The following is a 26,276-nucleotide window of genomic DNA, read 5'->3' as shown; positions in this document are numbered from 1 at the left end:
ATGTAAGATGGTGCAGAAGGTGTGGGGGGCTGTGGCTTGAGTAGGAGTATACAAGGAGTGAGTAATTTTTTTTTCTTGAGGCAAAGTCTCGCTCTGTCACCCAAGCTGGAGTGCAGTGGTATGATCTCGGCTCACTACAACCTTTGCCTCCTGGGTTCAAGCTATTCTCCTGACTCAGCCTCCTGAGTAGCTGGGACTACAGGTGCCTGCCACCACACTCAGCTAATTTTTGTATTTTTAGTAGATAAGGGGTCTCCCCATGTTGGCCAGGCTGGTCTTGAACTTCTGACCTTGTGATCTGCCTGCCCTGGCCTCCCAGGGTGCTGGGATTACAGGAGTGAGCCACCACACCCGGCCAGGAGTGGGGTAATTAATGAGGAAGTATAGTGAGGAGGGCCCCAGACAGAGTCCTGTACCCTTGTTAGAAGAACATGGTGAGAGGGAGACAGCACCACTTCAGGTTCTCCTGAGAGCCCACTAAAGTGGAACTTTTATGTTCTTCTCATGGAAATAAAGTAAATTTAAAGAGGTAGGATGGCACTGACTTTCTTCAAATTTAAATTTTATTAGTCGATTAGCTGTGGTTTAAAAAAATTTTTATTCTGAAAATGAATTTTTCCACAATAATGCAATTCAAAATGAGCTCATTTATCTGGCTTTTCTACAAAGGACAATTGACACACTTAAGGCAAAATTCACTTATTCATCTCCATTTAAGAATGGAAAAAAAGTAACAGACTTCAGGTAGGTATTGGTTAAGGTTAACAAAATATGGGAAGGCTCCTTTTTCCTTTCTTTCTTTCTTTTTTTGGTAGTCTCTTGTGTAAAAGCTTTACATCGCTATGGATATTTTATAGTAAGACACTTTTGTTTCTGACTTTCTTTATAAACCCATTTTTAAATTTAAAGGCACACAATAAAGCTTTATGCATTTATTAAAATATACACATTTCGTTAAATTTAGAATTTTCCCTTAGTATCTTGATAAATCAATATATTGTCAACACCACACATTTGAAAATAAAACACATCTCATAATACATCTGCATATTATTTCTTTCTTCATGATACATTACATTGTACAGCACATCAAGGGGAATTAAAAACCACAAAACCAACAAACATTAACAAATACAGCAATTTCATACCAAAAAAAACAGCAGAGAACAACACTAGAAATTACCATCTGCAAATGCAAGTTGTACTTCTCAAGGACCAAACAAAAAAGAAACAAGTTAGTAAAATTTACAAGCTGTATTTATAACTTTGGATATGAATTAAACAGTAACGTTTCTTTAACACAGTGAGAAAAGCTGGAATGTGGAGTCCTGGCATCAGATGGTGTGACTACATGGAATGGGGACTAAAGCTGTTCTCTTAAAAACCTGCAGCCCCTCAAGCCTGTAATCCCAGCACTTTGGGAGGCCGAGGCGGGTGGATCACGAGGTCAAGAGATCGAGACCATCCTGGTCAACATGGTGAAACCCCGTCTCTACTAAAAATTACAAAAAATTAGCTGGGCATGGTGGCGCGTGCCTGTAATCCCAGCTACTCAGGAGGCTGAGGCAGGAGAATTGCCTGAACCCAGGGGGCGGAGGTTGCAGTGAGCCGAGATTGCGCCATTGCACTCCAGCCTGGGTAACAAGAGCGAAACTCCGTCTCAAAAAAAAAAAAAACCTGCAGCCCCTTCTCTCAGCCCAGACAGTTGAGGTATTTATACACCGTCGTAACATTAACAGTATCTTTGCTTTGGAAAGTGGGGGTTTATGATTTCCAGTGTAAATCCTCGCCTTTGGGAGTGCGAATGAGACAAGTGTATCAGCAACTGCCAAGACTAATCAATAGATGTGCATGGAACATTCTCTTTATCCCCAAGTCAGAATGAACACAGTCCTTCAAAGTCTGCACTGCAGGCGAAATTCACGTGACTCACAATTCCCTTGAGCCAATGTTACCATCAGTTTTACCATTCTATTAAGAAAACTTAATAGAAAAAAACAAATAAGAAAAGCACAGAGTGAGTCCCTACCATAAAAATCCAGGCCGCCCCATTTCCTGGTTCTAATAAGCCATTGTCTGTCTTTATGTGTACCAGCATCTACTAAATGCCCCAAAGAGCAGGACGTTAGGACTACCTGCTGTCAGAAGACCGTACGCCCAAAGCTGTCTGTGAAAGTCCTGTAGGGATTTTGTGATTCCGTGTGTGCAGAACACAGTTCAACGATGTCGTGCACTGTTTTAGTTGATGCTGTGGAACACATATTCACCTTTGATGGGCTACAAAACTTCCATCATCCCCTGTGGGATCTAAGTCCCCCAAAGAAGAACATTCGATTTTCTTAGAGAAGTAATTTTGGCAAAAGGCGACTGTCCAGGTGTTTCAGAATGATGCATGCATCATTACTCGAGCAGAGCAAGAGGAGGAAAGCATTTCAAAGGAGAACAAATAAAAAATTAAAACAGTCTTTCTTCTAAAAGTCTTAGAGAAAATAAAATAAGGACATAGGACCAACAATTATGTACATGAAAGGGGCTTTTTGCGACCCATCCCCACTCCCAGTGAGAAATACGAAGTAAACTCCTTGGTGAAACTTCAGCTTTCTGGTTCCTGCTTGCGGTGGGGCCGAGGTTTGGGATGCTGTTTCTACACTTGCTCACTGTTTAATTTCAAATACTTTTTTATGGCCAGGTCACCACTGATTACTTGCTGGTGCCTCTCTTTCAGGATCTCCAGAAGTCTTTGCAGACAGATGGGTCCTCAGTTACACAGGTACGGGGGAAACAAAGGCTCTGTGAAAACTTTGGATAGAAACGTCTTCCTTCACAAGTCTCATTCCAAATGGCATGAAAATCGAGCTCTGCCGCACTGTCCTCGTGGCGACCTCTGGAGTGTGTTTCCTTGGCTCTCCTCCCTTTCCCGCATAGGAAGTTAGGGCCACCTCTGCATTGCTCACTGACCTGAGGCTTAAACCCCAAGAGTGAACCCTACCTGCTGCGTAGACTCCATAAGCGGACCCCCGCTCTGGCCCCAGACACATTTCATGATTTCTGACTTTTCCACACAATAAGATGTTCTAATCTGAGATTCATAATTAGGTAAACCTGTGGCTGGCCCTCTGTGGACTTTCCTCTGATATCTTGGGCCCCTGGTAAAACTTAGTGTGAAAGGGGACAGCAATTTTCTCCAGTTTTCTATGTGGATTTTCAAACTGGTATAGCTTCCGTTTATGCTGCAGACAAGCAGAGGTTCCTTGTAAGGCAGACTTCCAACAAATGTTGGATTTGCCTTCTGACGAAAGAAAGAATGTCAGGTTTACCAGCCCTTTTCAGCAGAACAGAGGAGAGAGATTTCTTTGAAGGAGTTTCTGTTTTGTCTTCCAATAATTACTAGTTTTATATTCTGGCTGACCTATAGATTCTGAAGAAGGATAGATTGTTAAATCAAACAACTCCCTTCCACCCACCATTTATTTAAACAGACTCATCATGACCATTATGTAGGCATTTGATTAGCTACTAGTTCATTGCTAATAAGTAGAGCTGGCACACGCCTGTAATCCCAGCTGCTCTAGAGGCTGAGGCAGGAGAATCTCTTGAACCTGGAAGTGGAGGTTGCAGTCACCCAAGATCGTGCCACTGCACTCCAGCCTGGGCAACAGAGTGAGACTCTGTCTCAAAAAAAAAAAAAAAAGCAGCCTTACACTCAAGCTCAGTAAAGCCTGGCGCTGAGGTTTTACGGTTTCTATTAGATAGATATGAAACGTTGTTAGGTTTGGTTGTTGAAATCTATTGTTGAAAACTTTAAAGTGGCTGTAAATTGTGTTGCCTGTCCACATATTAAACAACTGTATTTCTCATAGGTTAATGATGAATGCAGACACAGGACTCAAAGTACAGATATTTTTCCCTTTGATTTGTTAAATCAACTTGGAGTGTAAATGTGGTTTCTTAGCTCCTTGCGGAGGCGAGGAAGCTATGTCTCAGCAGCTTTCTTAAAGTTCAGCCTTCCGGATTCATACCTTCATCAGTTCCCCAATTATTTCCCACCTGAGGAGAGCCAGCCAGCTCAGTGTGACATTCAAGTCTCTCTGTGCGTGAGCCCTCACCTGCCTTCCCAGCATTATTTCTTATGATTGCATGTGTAAGTCATGCATAAATCATGTACTCAGGCAAACTAGCTCCTTGCTTTCCCTTGATGGAGGCACAGCACAAATTCTTAGAGGACAGCAAGCTAGTAGAGGCCTATTCATGCTGATCCTCTGCTTGGCATGTCTTTCTCTCATTGCTACGTGGTAAAATTCTGCCCATTTCACAAGTCCCAACACTAATGTGACATTCTTTATGGCCTTTCCAGAAGAAGAAGGACTTCTTCGTATTTGAACCCTCACTGCACATTACAACTCCCTCATCTCACCTGACGCTTTCACTATATTTATATATCCCATTTTCCCCATTTTATTTTTCCTTTTAAGAGACAGGGTATTCTTCTGTTACCCAGGCTGGAGTACAGTGGCATGATCATAGCTCACTGCAGCCTTGAACTCCTGGGCTCCAGTGATCCTCTTGCCTCAGTCTGTCAAGTGTCTGGGATCACAGGCACATGCCACCAGACCTAGCTCTATTTCCCCTATTTCTTAAGAGCTGGATTTTTTTTATCTGACTTATCATGGGATCAATATCTGCCACAGTACATAATGGGCACTTCACAAATAATCGTTGAATAAATATTTCATTTTCCTCCAATTCATTCATTCTTTTAAACATCAGATATTTCTTGAAAACCCACTATCTGCCAGACACATGTAGCTAGCAAAATCTGGGTTTGAGCTTATCTGTGGATTTGAATGATCTATGCTATTTCAAGCCTCTGCCCACATGGGGAAAAATTTGTTCTTATCACGTAGAAATACATCTTCTTGTCATGACCATAAGTTCTATTATTTTTCATGGTGCCCCTCATTGGCAAATTTAGTAGAGCATATCAGAGTTCTGCATTTATGCACTAAATACACATCTAGTTCTGTGTTATCATTTCTGTTTCTGTTTTTATTTGCCCTGAGTTCCTCACTTAATTTTTGTTTTGTAATATATATATATCCCATTTATATATATATATAAAACAGCTGCCTCAAATCCTTTTGAAATGAAGCAGAGTACCAATAAATAAGCAGAATAAAATCTGAAAAAATCAAGTAATTGGCTCCAAACCACAAATCCACCCATTGAAATCTCACTCGGAGAGCTTTTTCTATACAGAATTCAATAAAATGTAGGTCTTCCTTGGATTCCATTCAAGGAACGAGGTTTCTGAGATAATTACAGGGTGATCTTACTTTTAATGTAGTCCCAAAAATGCATCGTTAAGAAACCTGTTAGGAAAATAGTAATATTGTTATTCTAATGATTGATGGTATTTGAAAACTGCATTGTGAAATCTGGGACTGTTCCATCGAAGCTGGTAAACCTGTGGACAAACATGTCTGTGCCTGAAAAAACCTTTTCTATTATAGCGACTTTTTTTTTTCTTAAACTAAGGTTGTCAGGGAGGTGACCTACCAACTTGAGAAAAACAAGGAGAGCTAAGCTTAAAATACACAAATATACTATTTGGGAAAACTGGCTGCTGAAATGAGGTGGTTCATAGAATCTGCATGAGATCAATAGCAATGGTGTTAACCAAAGCACGCGTTTCCCATTCCCGTCCTATAGAAACTGCGTACATCTGCCACCAGGTTACTGTTACTTCAATACTTAAACCTCACTAGTAGAAGGAAGCTCTTTCACCTACGCTAAGATTTTGCTGTTTTGCACTCCTATTTCTCTGTTCTCGTATTTGATGAGAATAGAGACCTCATCTACCTGTGTATCAAGCTTAACAGATTGTATTTAAACCAAGCAGATTTGTTGAGTCCTATAGCCAGTTCAAAACTTTGTTTTCAAACGATGACCGATAATTAGTTTATAATTAATTCCCAATGATGTATTTCACAACTAGGCACTGGGTCTTTATGGTTAACTCTAGGGAAGAGAAAACACACCATTGTCAAGCATGACATTAAAATGACAAAATGACCTCAGGAAACCAGATTTCTAAACAATTACTACAGAAGAATAAAAAATATCTAGAAAATTGCAGTTATTGTAGTGTAATGGTATACATTGGCTACGATTATGATATGGAATTTATTTAAAGCATAGTTTAAAAAAACTGGTTTCAATTGATCTTTATATGTATGTTAAAACCCAGTGCATCAGTCTGGAGACTTGTCAGATTTGCTGTTTCATCTGCATTTACCAGGCTCCAGTGCTGTCCATCCATGGACTGTAGTCCCCAAGGGCAGATGTCATGCCTCTATTCATTCCCATCACTTAGCATTTGGTGTATTCTCAACCAGTGTGAGTTGAATGAAAAATGGACTTTTATCTCCTTGCCGTAATCCTAAAGCATGCCAAGATGACATAAGCCTCAGCCTTTAAGAGAGAATAGACTTGAATGTTAGGGAATTATGTTCTGGAAAACTTTTGGCATACTGATACATCCAGGAGAGAAAGGGAATGAATTTCTTCTTTTGTCCCTCTTCCAGGAAATTCTCATGAAGATTCTATTAATAGCTTGATTAATTTTAATATAGCTTGGTTAATTTTAGAATAGCTTAATTTGAATCGTGCCTTCACATACATTTGTACACATCTCAGTGCAGCCATGGAATCCTTGCAATCCAAGAGTAGAATTTATATTATAGCCCATGTAGGTTTTTTTCTTTGCAAATTCTCTCATCTATTCTGTTTCTGAGAAAATTCTTTTAATAACCCCTTTTATGACCCACATTTACATCTTACCAGGTAGGTATTTCTCTGGGTTTAAGTGAAACTAATCTGGGAAATAACAGGAAAAAAAACACACCTCTGAAAGTGAGCTCCCCCCAAGGAATAAGGTTCAGAAGTGAAATGTGATCTCATGGAATGCAGCTACCTAAGTAGCTGTACTTCAGCATGCTTTGTTTCCAGAGTAGCACTCACCAATCAAATGATTGCACATCTCAAAAAACTACAGAATTCATAATTTAAGAAATATGAAAGAGAATGTGCAATGTGATCTCAGTGGCTGGGTCACTTCACCTTGTGCAGATTTTTATCTGATTATAAAACAAACAACCTACTTCTTTAAGGCATATTAGTGCCATGAAATCATGCTCCTCTTTGTCCTCTTTCATCCTATCACCAGGAGCTGGAATCTGGTATAAGAGAATCCATGACAGAGAGTTAATTTCTGCCAATGCCCTTCCGGCCTTCCCTGCAAGAGATGGTTGTTTAATTTTCTTCTGGGCATTTAAGTAGAGCTTTGACGGTGCTTCTTACCATATTACCCGGTCTACATGACTGCTTTATGGTGAATCTGAAACCTTTGGGAAAATGGTCTCAGAGTCCCTGACCTTTGCTGGATCCTAAAATTATAGTTTGGAAGCTGTGAGAATGTTGGTGAATAAAAAAAAGCATATGTCTTCTCCATGAATTAATTTTGGGTGAGATTGCAGGATAAAATGTTGCTTGCTCAGGAAGTGCCAATGTCCACCTACCCACCCTGACCTGGGGGAGCAGCGTGCAGGCTGACATGCCAAGAGCAGAGCTTTGTCCCCGTCTCAGGTGACTGAAATTCTGCCTTGTGCCCACAGCCTCTGCTTGGGCATATCTCCAGGAGGAGCTGCAGCCTCAGTTGGGTCCAAGAAGTTTGCTCCTTGCTTCTTGGGATCTCAATAAGAAGCAAAAAGATTCAACCAGCAAAGCAAAGGCCCAGGAAACATTTGCTACCATCAGCTCTGATGGTTGCACCTAAGATGAAATTTCATGTAGCCTCTTGTTTAGCATTTTTTTTTTAACAAGCGTCCAGTTAGGGGACGCAGGTTAAGCCCTTCAACAGAACTACCCTGAAGAGCAAAAGTAGCAAATGACAGGCTATGACTAGGGATTGAATTTGGGGAAGGCTGGATTTGTGAAATGAGAGCCAAAAAAGTTTTCACCTTCTAGCCCACAGGTTAAGTTACTGAAAATCAGTCATGACCATTTCTACCCACTTGTGTGTTTCTCCTACTCTGGAGAATAATCTAACTCATCATTTGCAATCAGGACCTCCGAGTTCTGTTTGTGTTTACTTTTGCTCTTCGCTTTGCTACTTGTCCGGCCGTTTGCCTTCTCATCTGGCATCTGTTGGTAATAGAAGCCTTTGTCTTCGGTGGGCCCGCCCCAGTCCTCCTGGCTCTCGCCCTCTGTGGCGTAGGAGAAACCCTCTTCCACCGAGAAGGGGTCATCCACGTCGTAGCGCTGGTAAGTGCTTTGGTGCAGGGCCTCTTCTCGGGCGCTGATTTCCAGGGTGCTGTTCCAGATGCCATATCCAAAATAAATGAGCAGACCTGTGGGGCGAGGGGTAAGGGTACAGGTGAATAAGCAGTTGCTTTGAGATCCTGGAACTACCAGAGAGATCACCTTCAATGATGAAATCAAAGCTAGGTGGTTGAGGGGGTGGGTAATGTATTTTCTTTGGTTTACGTGGTGTTTTGAAAAGACTTGAATTAGATGCCATTTAAAAATTGAGAGATCCTGCATTAAGTAACCCATATTTACAGATTTTCCTAAAAAATCAAAAGGTCTAACACTGCATCCACATTTCTACATGGTGATTTTTGCCTGGTGGTGAGAACTAGCTGCCTCTTTATACAGGATACAGGCTCTCTAGGCCACCTCAGTCCCCACCTCCCCTGCTGACATCCAGCTCATTACACTCATGTAGCTGTCAGCTAGGAATTTGCATTTTTCTACCCTGGGTTAAGTATTTATGGATCAGCAACAGTATATTCCCAACCTTCTCATAAGATTTTATCATTCCCTGCCTCCGCTTAGGGACTCCATCTCTTGTTTCACTTCTAGGCAGCACGCGTATATTACCCTGTGATTTGCATTGCCATTTTATACTCACCAAAGGCGTAATATATCACGGCCACTCCATGCTGCCTGCTTTCTTCTGTGTGCTTTCAGGGTGTCTAGTGCATGCCACTGTTATGGCCCTTAGAACATCTGTTGTGTGATTATCTGCACAGGGTTGTTTCTATTTTATAGACTCTGCAGAAAATTGGTACTTAATGTTTGTGGAATGAATAACTGAGAACTGATGAGCAGGAAATGTCTAGTGTAACCTCTGTGTTGATGTCATTTCAACCCAAGGAAAGAAACTTGCCTCCCTCGCTAATATGTAGCATTAATATGAGCTAGTGTTTCATTTCTATGATCAAAAAAACACATAAAACTCATTTATGAGTCCCTATTTTCTTTCTTTTTTTTTTTTTTGAGACGGGGTCTCACTCTGTTGTCCAGGCTGGAGTGCAGCGGTGTGATCTTGGCTTATTGCAACTTCTGCCTCCTGGGCTCAAGCCCAGGCAGATTCTCCTGCCTTAGCCTCTTCAGTAGCTGTGATCACAGGCGCATGCCACCACACCCAGTTAATTTTTGTATTTTTGTAGAGATGAGGCTTCACCATGTTCCCCAGGCTGGTCTCAAGCTCTTGGACTCAAGTGATCTGCAGGCATGGGCTACCACGCCTGGCCCGAGTCCCATTTTCTATCTTGAATAGACTGTGAAGGCTCAGGGCCTGGAAGTCTGAGAACCTTGGAGTCCATAGACCATGATAGGTAAGTGTTTGGGCTCTGGGTTCGAATCCTTCCTTCATCAGTATTAGCTGTGTAACCCTGGTCCCCATTACTTAGCCTCTCTGTTCCTTAGCATTCTCTGTAAAACCACGAGAGGTATAGCAACCCTCTTAACATGGGAGTGCTTGAGGATGAAACGAGGTAACTGGTGGTTCTCAACCCTGGCTGGCTGCACTTGAAAGTCACCTGGGGTGTTTTTTGAACCACTCTGATACCCAAGCCCCATCCTGGAGATTCCAATGTAATTAGTCTTCAGTATAACCGAAGCATAGGTATTTTTTTTTTTGTTTTGAGACGGAGTTTCGCTGTTGTTACCCAGACTGGAGTGCAATGGCACGATCTCGGCTCACCGCAACCTCCGCCTCCTGGGTTCAAGCAATTCCCCTGCCTCAGCCTCCCGAGTAGCTGGGATTACAGGCACACCCCACCATGCCCAGCTAATTTTTGTATTTTTAGTAGAGACGGGGTTTCACCTTGTTGACCAGGATGGTCTCGATCTCTTGACCTCGTGATCCACCCGCCTCTGCCTCCCAAAGTGCTGGGATTATAGGCGTAAGCCACCGCGCCCGGCCCACATAGGTATGTTTTTAAAGCTCCACAGGCGATTCCAATGGTCAGTGTATCCCTGAGATAATGCAGTGTGGCTGATGCCTGTGTTCCACTGCCACTCAGGCCATACGATGGCCTAGGCTCTGGGGTCCACACAGTATGCAGCCTCCTTCCCGGGCCCTAACATCCTCTGAGTAGCATCAGTCTCTTTGACTTATTAACCCTGCAGGCATCTGCTGGGCTGGTTTGCTTAGAACCACAGATCAAGCCTGCTTTGCTGTTGTGGTGCTTGGGAAATCTTGCTCTCTTCTGAATTTGAAGTGTGTCTTTTTAAGCTTGGATTTCTTCCTCCGTGTCTCAAATGACTTTGTCCCCACCCACTCACACACTCCCCAGTTAAATCAACTTTTCAGGAGCCAAAGTAAGCAGAGATTTATACTCCTAATTCGTAATATATCCTGGAGTTAATCATTTGCAGATGTAGCTATTAGTTCTCAAACAGTCATTTCATCTTTTTAAACCATGAGTATTTACTCTTTCTTGTCTGGTGCGGGGTGGCCATGGGGGATCGTTATTATCCTTCTGTAGAACAGGGCATCACATTAAGGACTCTTCTAAGAGTGCCAGAGTGCCTGTTCTTGAGAATGTCACTGTCCGAAGCATGTTTGGGATCTGAGGATGCATTTCAGGTGACCAAGCAGGACCTGAGCCAGGCAGGACCTGTGCACACCTCCTTTTGCACACCTTTGCTATTCTGCCATCTTTTCTTCTAGACATACAGGCAGATGCCAAATATTGCCTGCTACTCTTGCTTGGTATCTATTATGGCAATTCTTTCCTTTCTGATGCCCTTCTCTGACTTGACTTATAGATGAGTCATTTCCCAACTGAACTGAATACCATCTTTTTCTTTTCCCTTTGCTCTGACGTTCTCTCCTCTGCCACGACACAGGTCATTGCTCAGTCACTGGTTTTACATCACTCATCACTGGTTTGTTGATTCCAACAGACCTGTCCCTGCACCCACAGGTATTTGGGTGACAGGTAGATTCATATTATGGGAATTCTCTAAAAACTTTGAATCATAGAAATTTAGAGCTGAAAAAGACTGTGTACATCACCTATGCATTCTAAAACCTTCATTTTACAGAAGAAGAAACAGAAGCTGGGAGAGAATGAGTGACTTACTGGATCTGAGAAGGAGAGGAATCAGCTTTTTCTATGAAAGGAGAGAAGTCTCCTGCATGTCTGGTCCTTCACAGCTCCCTTCCCCTCCCCCAGGCTGGTTTGTAGATGATGCTTACTGCAGTAAATATGTGGTAAGAGGTTAGGTTTACATTTATGCTTTGGGAGTAGCCAGGCCTAGAAGGAAAACGTGTGTGTGTCTGTGCGTGCACGTGTGTGTGCGCGTGCGTGTGTGTGTGTGCACGCATGTGCACACTCACACACATTGACTGTGGTTACTTTACACTTTGTGAAGGAAACCCATGAAACTTGCCACATACATATTTATGAGACTTTTCATGTTTGCCCTGAACCCCCTGCAGTTTCAAAGGTGTGTCACTCTGTCTTCAAAAACACATTTCAAATATGATACTGTGAAACAAGAGGTGACTGTGTGCGGGCAGCCGGATAGAATAAATAGTAGACACAAAGCCATTCCTCTACGACTTGGCAATCTGTGTATGTATATTTCTTGCTGGCCCTTGAGTCAATTCAGGAAAAGTGGTGTGAGGCTGAGAAGGACTGGAGAAAAGGGAAAATGGAGGGGGACAAAGAAACAGAAGGGAACAGATGAAGAGAGGGAGGGAGAGAGAGAGAAGAGAAGAGAAACTACTACCATCTGTTGCACATAAACAAGGGCTTTGTGTCGGAGGAGTAAACAGAGCTGCCCCACGCCTCCTGTGTGGAAGCAAGAAGCAGGGTGTTTTGTTCCTGCTTCTTTTTTCTCGGTTGGCTGAGAGAATGAAGCATGAGGTCATTTCTCAAAAATCTGTGGGGTTTCTGGGAATCCTGAATCATCTAAACTAAACTTCACAAAACACCTGTGTGTGCTGGGTTAGGGTAATGATACATCATTGATGTTGTACCTTTCTCCCAAGGAGCTCAAAATGCTACACAAACAGTATCTTGTTTTGTTTAGACTCCCTTTAACCTGTCTGGAAGGGGTGTGTGTGTGTGTGTGTGTGTGTGTGTGTGTGTGCATTGCACACTTCATAGACAGGATGACAAGACAGTGGGCACAGAAAACATAAAGGTAGTCCACAGTCACACAGCGAGCAGGCAGACAGTGAATCCTCCCAGGTCTCCCCATGCCCTAATCCAGGGCGATTCTCTCTCTCTTACAGCTCCCATCTACCAGGGATGGAAAATGATTTGGCTTAACGTTTTATTGTGAAGAACATGTACAGAAGTGGATTGAATAGGATCGTGAATCCCATGTACTCATCACCCGCTCCCTCACATTCCCTCCCCTGGCCCCTTCTCTACAGATTGGTTTGGAACAAACCCCTTTCATCATAGGTTTGATTTGTGAATATTTGAGTACGTAGCTCTAAAAAACAGTATAATCACACCTAAAATTAATAATTATTTCTTATTTTTTTCTGATATCCAGCAGTATTAAAATGTATCTAAGTCATTACATGTGTGGGGAAACCTCTTCACCTTATGAGGCTACACACGTATTCCCATGATGCCATCATTGCTTGAAGTAGTTTCTGGGCACTGATAACTAAGAGGGTTGCTGGGAATGGCATCATATTCCTTTGTAACTTCTTACAGATGGCAATCTTATACTTTTTGAGAGTGGATTTGATTTTGCCATAAGCCAGAAGTCATTTGAAACCAAGCCTCAAGAATAAGATGGCAAATTCATAAACAATACTATTTATTCTATTTGGATATTTAATTCTGCTTTACCTTAAAAGCAGATAACTTAGAACCATTGCTTTGCAGTTAGACATCTTAGGGTAAGGAACGAGCGCAGGCGTGATGGTAAACATGAGAAGGTCTTGCCTTCGTGCTGCAGCAGGGTCCTGGCGGCTCCTCTGCGGAGCTGGAATTTTATTATGTTTTTAGTTGACGGGTCATGGTGAGGGTGCCTGGCATTGGTAGGAAAGTGACTAGTTAGCAATGTTTCAATATTCTGGCTGGGTGTGATGGTTCACACCTGTAATCCCAGGACTTTGGGAGGTCGAGGCAGGTGGATCACCTGAGGTCAGGAGTTTGAGACCAGCCTGGCCAATATGGTAAAATCTTGTTTCTACTAAAAAAAACAAAAATTAGCCAGTAATGACAGCAGGCACCTGTGATCCCAGCTACCTGGGAGGCTGAGACAGAAGAATTGCTTGAACTCAGGAGTCAGAGGTTGCAGTGAGCTGATTGCACTCCAGCCTGGGCGACAGAGTAAGACTCCGTCTCTAACAAAAAAAAAATAGTGTTTTAATATTTTAACAACAGACATGGTTGGATTGGGGCACGTGAGCTGCATGCCTGCCCTGGTCAAAGGTAATGGTGATTAGTCCTGTGAAAGTCTGTTTGCAGTGAAGGGAAACATTCAAAGGGAGGCTTTGCCTTCTTTGCTAGACAGAAGTTCCCCTGTGGAAAACGTGCCTATGAGAAGTTCAGACTAGACAAGGTGAAGAATCAGGCCTTTAGCAATGGAATGGGCTTTCTCTATGATATTAAACACTTTGTGGTTGTAACGTACTTTATTTAAAAAAAAAAAGCACTTTCTCATCCATCATTCCAGGGAAGTTAAGAACTGCATGATAGATCAGTGACTGAAATAGCACTGGGACTCATATTTCTTAATTCTAACCCGAGGGCTATTCCTGTCCCACTCAGGTGCCTCCAGGGGAGGTTTAGAAATGCTAAGCCTTTGGGAGGCCTAGGTGGGCAGATCGCGAGGTCAGGAGTTTGAGACAAGCTTGATCAACATGGAGAAACCCTATCTCTACTGAAAATACAAAAATTAGCTGAGTGTGGGGGCACGCACCTGTAAGCCCAGCAGCTCAGTAGGCTTGAACCCAGGAGTCGGAGGATGCAGTGAGCTGGGATTGCATCACTACACTCACTCTAGCCTGGGCGAAAGAGCAAGAATCCATCTCAAAAAAAAAAAAAAAAGAAAAGCTAAACTTGCCTTCAGATACTAGGGTACCTTGGCATCAGCAGCTGATACACCTGCTCACCCACCTGTGCTTATCCATCTTGTGCAAATTAAGCAAATTATCCCAAACCTACAAGTAAGAGGGCTGTGAAAGGGGGGTCTTGATCATACAGGAAAAATCCTAGAACAAAAGCACAGCTCTGAAGAGACCAGGTAACACAAACAATAACAGCAGATTTCCAACTCTAAGGGCACACACTTAGGTTGCAGACCAGGTCCCTGATCTCCTGAGTCCTGGGAACGCCCTGTCCTCTCCATGTGGCTCCACGCTCAGGGCCAAGGGAGGTGGGCCACCTGACCTCAGGCAGGGTGGAGCTGCCTCTTCCTAGGGTGCACTTTCCAGCAGGAAGCCCTGCCTACTGCAGATAGCTGAGGCAATTTGTTATGCCCAGAGGGCTTTTTATTTTCACTACTCTGGGGTCAACTTTCCAGAACAGACATTTGCCAATGCAGAAAGGGAGATGGGATGGTAATGAGAAGGTATCCTTCCCACCCACCTCAATCCCCACCAACTCCCACTATTGCTGATAATTTTTAAAAATACCACCATGAGCCTGTTGTCTATAACAGCAGGGCTTGTTTAATATGGTGTGGCCAGGAAGAGCAGGCTTAGCATGAAGTTGTGGGGAGATTCTCTCCATGATCCTGCAGCTGATCTAATGGGAACTCATGCTACTTTATGTCTCAGTTTCCCATCTGCAAAATGGCGTTGGGGACACTTGTTTTATTTGAGGTATATAACAGCCATGAGAAATAATGCAATCTTGTTAAAGAATATGAAGAAAACCTAGTAGTCTGAGCCAGCAATTCTATTCCTAACTCAACAGAAACCCAAGAGATATGTGTCCATGTGTCCACCAAAAGCATGTAGAAGAATGTTCAGCCAGGCACGGTGGCTCATGCCTGTAATCCCAACACTTTCGGAGGCTGAGGCAGGCAGACCATGAGATTGGGAGTTCGAGACAAGCCTGAGTAATATGGTGAAACCCCATCTCTACTAAAAATACAAAAATTAGCCTGGCGTGGTGACGGCCGCTTGTAATCCCAGCTACTTAGGAGACTGAGGCAGGAGAATCACTTGAACCCAGGAGGTGGAGGTTGCAGTGAGCTGAGATTACACAACTGCACTCCAGCCTGGGTGACAGAACAAGACTCTCAAAAAAAAAAAAAAAAAGTTCACAGCAGCTCTGTTTGTAACAGCCTTAAACTAGAAACAACCCAAATGTCCCTGGACACTAGAACCAATAAACTGTGGTATATTAACACAGTGGGAGACTAGACGGCAACCAGAATGAACAAGCTAAAACTACAAGCAACAGTGGGCATGGACTCACAAACACAACGTTGAGGGGAAGAAGGCAAGCAGCCCCCCTGTTGTAACTTGAATTCTGTTCCAGGTAAGCTGCCCATGCCAGCTCCAGTGTCCTGCACCTCTGCAAGTGCCCTTTCCGTCTTCATTGGGTTCACAGGAGTTGTCACTGGTTGCAGAGCCCTGTGAGTGCTCTGCCCCCTCTATGTCCCGCAGGGGACCTCTGCCAGCAGATAGCCTCACGGTTGCATGATTCCCTTCCACACTCCACCTTCACACTCCCTCGTTGGAATCCCAGCAGCCCTGATGTCACCTCATCCTAGCCTTCAGGATTATTCTTGCTCATCTGAGCATGATTTTGACATTGGAAGAGCCAGTTGTTTTTTCCTCTGCCTCCAAGGAGAATTTCAAGCTTATTTATGGGATACGTCATCAATAATTTAGTTATCAGGTCCCAACTCATTGCTTTTTCCTTCCCTCCTTTTCTCTTTATCACATGGCTGCTTTGGGTCAATTTCCAGTTGGATTTCAGATAATTGCTCAGGTATAGATCATAAGGTGTGTCTTCTCTTTGGAACATTTCTGTTTTGAGATAGGATTCATGAGGTCCATTGTCTGTATCACAAGTCCTGTCCTCTAAATCTATAGACCAGAATTTGTTTTCCTCAGAGAGACTGAAAAAATTCCTGCATGACAACATGGCGACTCCCATGGTCAGGGCAAGCTACTCTAACAGGAGATTCCTTTATAATAAAAACCCACAGGGCACAGCAGCCCTGAGAGATGCCTTGGAAAATAAGCAGCATGCAGGATTCTCACTGAGCACCTGCTAGTTCCATGTTCCCTGAGACTCTGCCCAACCCCTTGAGAGCTTCCTTCACAAAACGGCATCAGTTAAAAGGAAAATGAAGGCTGCTGTGTGCTCACTTTTTTGGGTTTAATACACATTTGCTGTTTGTATTCCTTTTCTTGTCTGAAGGAAAAGAAACATGTGCTGGATAATCTTGCTGGGGCTTGTGCCTCATTTTATGCTCTGAGTTGTGCTCTTCTGAAGGTCAAAAGCTTAGCAAAACATTGTTACAAAAATGCCGTAATTAAGATTCATTTAGAAAAGCTTGGATAAAAAATGCGCCTAAGATGATTATCACATTATGACTCAGCCTAATCATGTAAATCTTCAGTTTCATAAGAAGCTCTATTTAAAAATACCTCTACTGTTCTCCCCAGGAAAGTTACACTGTATATAGAGAGATTAAGAAAAATCTGGTATCTTGGAGGCTCAGAAATTCAGAGGTGAGATATTTGGGTTATAAGACCATTAAGGATTTTATAGCCAATTCGGGGTTGTGGGTTGGATATAGCTTATATATGCAAAAATTGTTTTTGCAAAACAAGTCTTTGTAATTTAAATTATCTGCCCTGCCTGATAATTTCTCCCCTCTTCTCCCCTTAGAGCAGTGACAAACATTTGAGTCAGCTGGAGGACTTGTTATACCCTAAATTGCTTTCAGAGATTCTGAATCAGTAGACCTGGGGTGGAGTTCGAAATCACATTTCTTTTTCCTTTTTTTTTTTTTTTGAGATGGAGTCTTGCTCTGTTGCCCAGGCTGGAGTGCAGTGGCATGATCTTGCTTTACTGTAACCTCCACCTCCCAGGTTTAAGAGATTCTCCTGCATCGGCCTCCTGAGTAGCTGGGATTACAGGCGCCCACCACTATGCCTGGCTAACTTTTGTACTTTAGGTAGAGATAGGATTTCACCATGTTGGCCAGGCTGGTCTCGAACTCTTGACCTCAGTTGATCCAACCTGCCTTGGTCTTCCAAAGTGCTGGGATTACAGGCGTGAGCCACCATGCTCAGCCTCAAAATCACATTTCTAACTAGTTCCCCAATGACATTGATGCTGCTGCTCTGGGGTTACACTTTGAGGACCATTGATCTAGATAATTGTCAACTTGGCTGCCTATTAAAATTACCTAGGGAACTGAAAAAATTCCTCAACACTTGGCCACCAGGCCAATTGAATCAGAAAATCTCTGTTGAGGGAGTCTGGGCTTAGAATGTTTCAGAAGCAACCCAGGGTGATACTGATGTGTAGCTGGAGTTGAGCATCTTTGTTCTGGGTGAAACTAAGTTAAATAGCTGCCTTCAAAAATCATGATACTAAAGCAGTTAGCAGCAGGTGCCCACAAATGCTAGCAGTCCTTCCCAAAAGTGATTTGCAGGCTGTATATTGGAATCATTCGGTGCTGGCTGAACTGCAGACACCTATGCCCTCTGGCTGGTCAGCCCCACTCTGCAGGGTGGCATTCTTCTGAGTCAGTGAGTAGCAGTTTCTGGAGGGAGTTTGTGCTATCAGCAAGATTACAAAAGATGCTCAGGGAGTTTTTCTCTGCCTGATAGCTGGAAGGGCAGTCTGAGTCGCTGAAGGCTCACATCGTGCTTTGGCATATGATAGCCAGTCTGTCCATTCTTGTGGACAATGAATCGTTTTAGATTTTTAAAAGAAAGGCATTAAATACATGTTTCTTATTGCTTTTCCGAACATTTTCTCATTTAAGTCCCAAAGAGTAACCAGGTCAAGGCTGATAGAATTATCTGCATTTTTACAGATGAGTAAACTGAGGCCCAACGAAGTTAAGTAAATTTCCCAAAGTCACAAGACAAAAGAGGGCCGAGCTGTGATTTGAAGTTGATGCTGTTTGACTCCAAAGGAAAGGGCCCCTCCCACCTGACTGCTTTTGCAAAATGCCTCTGGTGCTTCAGGAGCCATAAATATTCTGCAGAACTGGCTATAGGGTTTTCAACGCAAAATGAAAACATTGGGGCCTCTTGTTCAGAATTTATTAAGAATTCAAGATGGCAGCAGCAGAGCATTAAACCAAGCATGGGACCCTGTGCACAGCTGTATGCCCATGAGGCCAGTCCTGATGTTATGTGTTGGGCTCTACCAAATGTTCTATGAAATGAGTCTGCTCAGAGGCACCGTGGCGGAGTAGTAGGAGCCCCACATTTGAGCATGGGTATACCAAATTCTAGTAATAGCTCTTTGAATAACTTCCTGTTGAATTTGAGCATGTTATTTAACTTCTTGGAGGTTCAGTTTACTCATCCATAAAATAGAGAGAGGGAGAAGTAGGAGGGAGGTGGACTATATCAGTATTTCTCCAACTCCAGTTACTTCTATACCACATGTTTAGTATATGACAATTTAGGCTATAACCATGGCCTCTGGCTCCACACTCCCTGAGTTCTAATCTTGGCTCTTCTATATTCTAGCTATGTGACCACTGGCAAGTGCCTCAGTTTCCTCATCTGTAAAATAGAGACTGTTGTGAGGATTAAGTAAGGGAAGCCCACAGAATCATGGCTGATATGTGATAAGTTTGCATAAGTGCTAATTATTACTACTCCTATGAATCATACGGTACATGTACTATAGAACTCATGGTTTTTTCTTTAATATGACTCACAATTTAAATTAAAAACATCATCTATAGTTTCTTTGCAAGTATTTGTGAAATCACCAGATTTCATATGTATGTGTGGTTTTTCTAACACAGGTGAAAATGTGTAATAACTATACAATATTTTTAAAAGCTCATTCATATGCTTTCTAATACCAGCTGAAAATATTATCAATGGAATGGGCACCACACTGTGGGTAGTATTGTACTAGACACTGAAGGCCCTTTTCAGCTTTAATAGTCTATGAATAAATAAGTCTATGTGTATTTGTGTCTGTGTCTTTATTAATCTGACAAATATATGACTAAAATATTTCTACCCACTTCCATCACTTCTATCCAGAGTAGAGTCTTTGCATTGGCTAGCTACATGTTCCAGTAGAAAACTGTTTAGAGATAAGAGATTTTATTAAAAAATTTTTTTTAAATTAAAAATTAAAACACATTTTTTTTTTTGAAATGGAGTCTTGCTCTGTCTCCCAGGCTGGAGTGTGGTGGTGTGCTCTTAGCTCACTGCAACCTCCACCTCCTGGGTTCAAGCGATTCTCCTGTCTCAGCCTCCCAAGTAGCTGGGATTACAGGCAAGAGCCACCATGCCTGGCTAATTTTTGTATTTTTAGTAGAGATAGGGTTTTGCCATGTTGGCTAGGCCAGTCTAGAACTCCTAAACTCAGGTGATCTGCTTGCCAGGAACTGTGGCTCATGCCTGTAATCCCAGCACTTTGGGAGGCAAAGGAAGGCAGATCATTTGAGGCCAGAAGTTCAAGACCAGCCTGGCCAACATGGTGAAACCTCATCTCTACTAAAAATACAAAAATTAGCTGGGCGTGGTGTTGCTTGCCTGTAGACCCAGATACTCGGGAGGCTGAGGCAGGAGAATTGCTAGAACCCAGGAGGTGGAAGTTGCAGTGAGCCATGATCAAGCCATTGCAACCCAGCCTGGGTGACAGAGCAAGACTCCATCTTGGAAAATGAATGAATGAATGAATGAATGAATGAGTCTCTTTGGCCTTGCTTGGGCTAAATGACTCATGTGTGTTTGTCTTGCCTCTCCTTTAGGCAGGGGTTAATCTTCTGTTCCCCAAAGCTTCTAAGGATTCTCTTTAGCTAAGAATTTGTTATCAGAGACCCCAGGGTTACTAAGTTGTATAGGGGACACACAAATAGTGACTCAGGAACCTTAAAATGAATCTTCCCTTAAACTTCTCAAGTTATTACTACCATCAATCCCTCGCCAGATCATGGGCATCAGAGATTGTCCTAGATGATAAACATGTACTACAAATACCATAAAACAGATCACAAAGTAAAATTAGAAATCTTGGAAAAGGCACAGGACTTCTTGAAGTCCATGAAAGTGAGTTTAGAGAACAATTTGAATTCACACCCAAAACTGTGGGTCATTGAGGACCTAAGAGAGTCATATTAGTTACTAATAGCAGGAGAGAGAAAATCAATAAGGATGCTGGCATGATGCCTACTTCCCAAGTGAATGCTCAGGATGTCAAAAAATGAAGAAAGGACCTTGGGAGAAATGAAGAACTTTTGAATCTTTTACAAAAGTCAGTATGAAGTGAGAGATGTTAAATGATGCCATGATTCAATTTTTTCAGAAAAATGATGCCAAAATATCCACACTTAATTCACACTTTGTTCATTTAAAAATTAGAGCATAATTGCTATTTTAATTTAATTTTGTGAAATCTAAGATAACTTTTCATATTTTTCATTTTACAATTCTTAGTTTCTATGATAAAAATTCCAACCAAATGTCCCCACCCCAATTATGCTATGCTATTTTTGTCCCCTTAAAAATGTGGATTCATTTTAAGTGGGCTTTTTCTGGCATTAAGTATCCTAATATAGAAAGAACTTTCAGTAATTCAGTAAAGTGAGGGATTAATCAACATCATTTTTCCAGAACCAATGACTAAGACCATTACAGGCAGAAAGGGAACAACTGGATTGATTGACTCTCATGCAGAACACAAGGGTCCATAGAACCAGCAAGATTTCTCTCTGAGTGGAGTTGCTTAGTTCAGCTAGGAGGTAATTTTCGGATAAGCATGCTTAAGACCTTAAAAGAGAACTCTCAAGGCTCCAAAGGAAGTTGCTTACCCACAAAGCACCAGACCGCAAACCGGATCCATGTGATGGTGGAGAGCTTTAGCATGAGATAGATGTTCACCAGCATGGCAAAGGCAGGCACAAAGGGGAGGCAAGGGGCCATGTAGGGCAGCTTCTTGGGGTTCTCTGGCTGCTGCAGGATCACGAACACCAGGGTGCTGATCAGCAGCACCATCAGAACAACCAGAAGGATGGCCCACCAGCTCTGCTCTGAGATGTAGTCAGAACCAAAGATGATGAAGGAGCAGAAGATGAACATGAGGATGAAGAGCAGGAGCACGCAGATGGTCACCGTGTGCCCCGTCGCTGCTGTGGGCCGGTCCATTTTGCCTGGAAGGCCCAGCCGGATTCTCATGGTGTAATAATGAGGCCCGATCAGCTTCTTTAACTTGATGAGATAAATATTTTCAGATTCATCAGCTTCTATGCCTGTGGTCATGTCCACGGTGCCGTAATTGGGGTGGTTGACGTTGTAGGTTGACTTGTCTGATTTCCCTATGAGCATTTCATTGTCTCCCAAGGATGGTAAATTCTTGGCCCCACATGTATTGGTGGCCGGGCCAGAAAACTCATCCCCTTCACTCACAGGAGAACAAGCGTCCTTCTCACTGTCAGCCAGAATGCTCTCCTTCTTCTTGGTGTGCTCCTCAGACAAGAACTTGACAAAACCATCAATGTCACTCTCGGGTTGGTATCGAAGGAGCAAGACACAGACAGAGACCAAGGTGTAGGCCAGGAGCGTGCCGATGGACATCATTTCTATCAGGTCTCTCAAGCTGACCAACAGCGCGAGGAGCGCTGCCAGGAACCCCGACACGATGCAGGCTACCACCGGCGTCTCTGTGTAGGAGCTGACATGAGCCAGGAACCTGGAGGGGCGGTGCAAGCAGAGGGTTTAATGGTGGGCTACAGTGACCGATTCCAGGGAGCTAAACTGTTAATAGGCTGGTGGGATCAACTCCTCCTGGTCTTGCTGCCCCAATTTACTTCTGCATTCACTACTTTAAATTCAGCTGCTATTCCTACCCCAGGATTTGGAATATAATTAAAAGAGAATTTACTTTAATTCTTTGATTTTTTTTTTTTTGGTGAGATAGAGTCTCATTCTGTTGCTCAGGCTGGAGTGCAGTGGCATAATCTCAGCTCAATGCAATCTCTGTCTCCCTGGTTCAAGCGATTCTCCTGCCTCAGCTTCCTGAGTAGCTCGGATTACAGGCACACCACCACGCCTGGCTAATTATTGCATTGTTAGTAGAGACGGAGTTTCACCATGCTGGCCAGGCTGGTTTCAAACTCCTGACCTCATGATCGGCCCACCTCAGCCTCCCAAAGTGCTGGGATTACAGGCGTGAGCCACCGCGCCCAGCCTAATTCTTTGATTTCAAGGCAAACTTCTTTAGTAAAGTTCCTAATCATTATGTAATGGGAACAGTTGATTGAACCTAGGAGGTCTGTCTTTCAGTGATCTCGATTGAAGCCCAAGCTCTGCGTGAGGAAGTTATGGTTGGAGGAAGTCATGCATGTGCCTGGGGGCTCTCCTGACCTGTCAGTTAGCATTTTAGCATCCTCATGGAGTTTGTAAGAAATGTATATTCTCAGGTTTCACCCAAGACCTTTTATACCGGAATCATAGCGGGGGTGAGGCCTAGCAAATTGCTTTAAAAGACCTCCAGAGGATTCTTATTTATGCCAAAGCTTGAGACACCACCTATAATGAAAGTTCATGGGTTTAGTTGGCAAAATAGCACAGTAATTGAGAAATTGTGCTCATAGATACAGGCTCAAGTCCAGCTAGTGACTGCCGAAGAAGGGAACAACAAGAGCGACAGAATGGCACATACAGTAGGCTCCCTTTCCCCTCCTCTCTCCTCCTGGTCCCATATCTTTATGATTCACACAACCTGGAAATGTGCTTAAAGCCTAAGTATCTTTCCTCTTAGTTTCTTTGACAGCAGAAAAATCTTTTGGATGTGTGAAGTTGCCACACCTCCATCACCCTAGGCCCTTCTTGATCTCTTCAGCAACCTAAACACATCAGCTCTGATCTGGCGATGGCTTCAGAGGGTTTGCAGGGGAAATGAGTCGGAAGATGATGGCTGCAGAGACAGAGTCCCTGAACCAGCCCCCTCTGCACACCTGAGAGCTCCTTGGCCTCCACAGTTTACTCCTTGCTTTGTGCACTTGAAGAATGCCTTCTCAGCAGGCCCCTCAGGCTGGAAACAAAGAGATGAGGCCACATCTTTTTTGTACCATGGGCAGATAGGCCACTTCATGGCCAATGTAAGGGGCAAGAACTGCCAGTATAATGGTGTGGTTAAAAGTCTGGTTTTTGGAGTTGGATGTTCTGGGATCAAATCCTGACCTGCCACTCAGTAGCTGAGGGATTTGTGGCATTTTTTATTTTAACCGCTCTGAGTCCTAGTAGACTTTTTTGTCTGCAAAATGGAGTTATAGTGAGGACTAAGTGGAATACTGTATACACAGCACCGAGGATACACAAATGTGCAATGAATGGCAGCTGGTGTTGTCGCTATTGTTAGGAATTGTTCAGAGGGTCCGATGTACTCTTTGTTGATTTTCTTTCAATTTCAGAGGGGTTGTGGAGAGAGGGGCAGTTGCCAGCTCTCAATATGAGGGCAGGCCTAAGATGTCCCTGGGATGGGTTCTTCCTTCTGGAAGTCACCCAGTACAACAGTTTGGTGCCCATCATCTTCACACATCTTCACAAAATGTCAACAGGAGGGAGGAGGGAAGTGGGGGATACACATCAGCTTGCGCTGGATTAAGGGACCCCAGAGTTAAACTAAGGGGCTGCTTCAGGGCCTGAGCTCTGTTCACTCAGACTTTTCTCCAGGATATATGACAAGGTCCACAGTCCAGGTGAAAGGCACTGACATCAAAATTACAGTCAGGCTGACAGTATGTAGACATTCTCCCTGGATAGGCGTGGCAGAGCAGGACAAATTTCATGGAGCGTAGCCCTTACCTGAAAAGGAGCCCATCACCAGCCATGGCATAAATGACCCTTGGCATCGGGAAGAGGGAGCCCAGCAAGCTGACTGTCAGTCCTGCAACCGACCCAATGGCCACTACGAATTTTGCCGCATAGAACCCATGAGCCACAAACATCTCCATGAGTGGGGATTCCGTGTCAATGGCATAATATGGCACCATCAGAGTTAAGATCATGCTCACCTGTTAAAACAAAAGAAGACGGGGCTGGAGGTACAGGCGAAGAACAGCGTGGATGGAGGCACTATGGGAGAGGAAAGAGCCCCACCCCTGGAGGCAGAGGCTAGCATGGCAGTTTGGATCCTCCACTTGCTGACATGTGCCTTTACTGTAGACCAGTCATCTGGCTTCTAGGCCTTTCTCAATATCTTCTCCCCACATGTGAATTTAGTGGACTGGGCCAGAAACTCTCTATCTTATCTCTGGTAAGATATCTGGTTACTCTTGATATCTAAGGAGTAAGTTGGCAGGTATTTCGCCCCATGAAAGCAGAGCTATCTATGCTGACAGTTCAGTGGAGAGCAGGTATTTCCAGAAGGAAGGAGCTGCAGCCAGGACCTGGCAGGGACCAGGGGCATCCTGCCCACCTGGGCCAGGCTCTCATTTCTCTTACACTTTCTTGTACTACAGGGTCTTATCTGTGCTCCCTTTCACTGTGAAACACCAGAGATAAAATCTCCAAAGGTAAGTGCTTAAGAGGTCTATGGCCTATTAATGTTGGGACCCAGAGGAGAACTCATATTTCTATTTCCTTTCTCTAGCTTAGTCCTAGGAGCCAGGCAGGTCAACAAACAAATTACAGCTCAGGACAGAGTCAAGTCCTACTGACTGTATGACTGGCTGACAATAGTGGCTTTGCTTAATCAGGAATTATTAATGTGTGTGCTGCCAGGGTCCACCCCCAGGGAAGAGGGAGACACGAGGGAGAAGCAGAAGGGGAAATAAAGAGCAGAGTGTCTTTGCTGTTCCCTCTATCCCACCACCCCTCCATCAACACTCTGCCTATGGGGAGAAATCAGGGATGGAGAGGACAAAGCCATTGGCACACGTGTGCCTGGAGGAGGTGATAAGCACTTGATTGGATGCTCCCAGAATCTGCTCCCTTCACATATTATTGATCTGACTAACACCCCTGCCTTCAGAATTGGCCATCAGCAATGGAGCCACAAGTCATTTGGCCAGATATGGGGCTCCCCCACTTGGCATCAAGAAAGGAATTCAAAGCCTGAAGGAAAGAGGGTGGTCACATGTAGGCCATTTTTTGCCTATTCCTCTGGAGCCAAGGTCTTCCAGCAGAGCCAAGGGTCACTGGGAAGGACATGATGTCCCATCACAGCCCAGTAACCTCGTTTTTCTCATGGTGGTGAAGGGGCTGCCTGCTGACCAGTACAAGACCAAACAGCTCCTAGGGAGTGTTTAAGGCCTGAGCAATATGAAAGAGAATGTTTCCTAGTAACATAACCACTTGCAATATCCCCTTTGGGGATGGGACAAGGTGGGCTGGAGGAGAGTGGGATTGAGGCTCCTAAGTTAGATCAGGATGGGTAAAAAGTTGGTGGATGCGTAGAAGTACTCTGTGGTCGATTCTAAGGGAGGCACTGTGATGACTGAGTTTATTGTGTGTGTTGTAAGGGACCCACCCCTGGAGGAAGGGCAGGAATGAAGGAGGAGTAGAAAGAGAAACACAGAGTGTCCTTGCTGTTTCTCCCACCCCATGACTTCTCCTTCAACATTCTGCCCACAGGGATCATCGGGGTCTGGACAGGATGAAGCCACTTGCATGTGTGTGTATAGGGGGAGGTGATAATTGAGGCACCCATAGAACCTCTGGGTAGTCAACTGAATGTCTGTAAACCACCCCCAAGTTTGCTCTGTGTTTTCCTCTGTCTTCTAGAACAATCCTGTTTTGCAGCTTGCCTTAATGTTCACTAGGTCTGGCTTTC

General features: G+C 43.7%; 1 protein-coding gene and 1 long non-coding RNA gene across 3 annotated transcripts in view; one reads left to right on the top strand and one right to left on the bottom strand.

The window, feature by feature from the left end:
- Nucleotides 1–917: 917 nt before the first annotated feature.
- SLC7A14 (solute carrier family 7 member 14) overlaps nt 918–26,276 on the bottom strand; it is a 128,297-nt gene continuing 102,938 nt past the window's right edge. For both annotated transcript variants that reach the window (XM_035278633.3, XM_002759388.7), the window contains 3 exons: nt 24,308–24,516; nt 21,313–22,190; nt 918–8,408 (listed from right to left, as the gene is read on the bottom strand). In XM_035278633.3, coding sequence (XP_035134524.1) covers nt 8,086–8,408; nt 21,313–22,190; nt 24,308–24,516 — 1,410 coding nt within the window. In that variant the 3' untranslated portion in view covers nt 918–8,085. The remainder of the gene's footprint in view (nt 8,409–21,312; nt 22,191–24,307; nt 24,517–26,276) is intronic.
- LOC103788714 (uncharacterized) lies at nt 8,244–14,396 on the top strand. The gene is made up of 4 exons (XR_001907770.4): nt 8,244–8,322; nt 9,513–9,680; nt 11,398–11,566; nt 12,596–14,396. It is a non-coding gene; the product is annotated as an uncharacterized LOC103788714 (long non-coding RNA).

Source organism: Callithrix jacchus, chromosome 17 (assembly GCF_049354715.1).
Source record: "Callithrix jacchus isolate 240 chromosome 17, calJac240_pri, whole genome shotgun sequence".
Lineage (NCBI taxonomy): Eukaryota > Metazoa > Chordata > Mammalia > Primates > Cebidae > Callithrix > Callithrix jacchus.
This window is presented reverse-complemented; position numbering and strand designations above follow the sequence as displayed.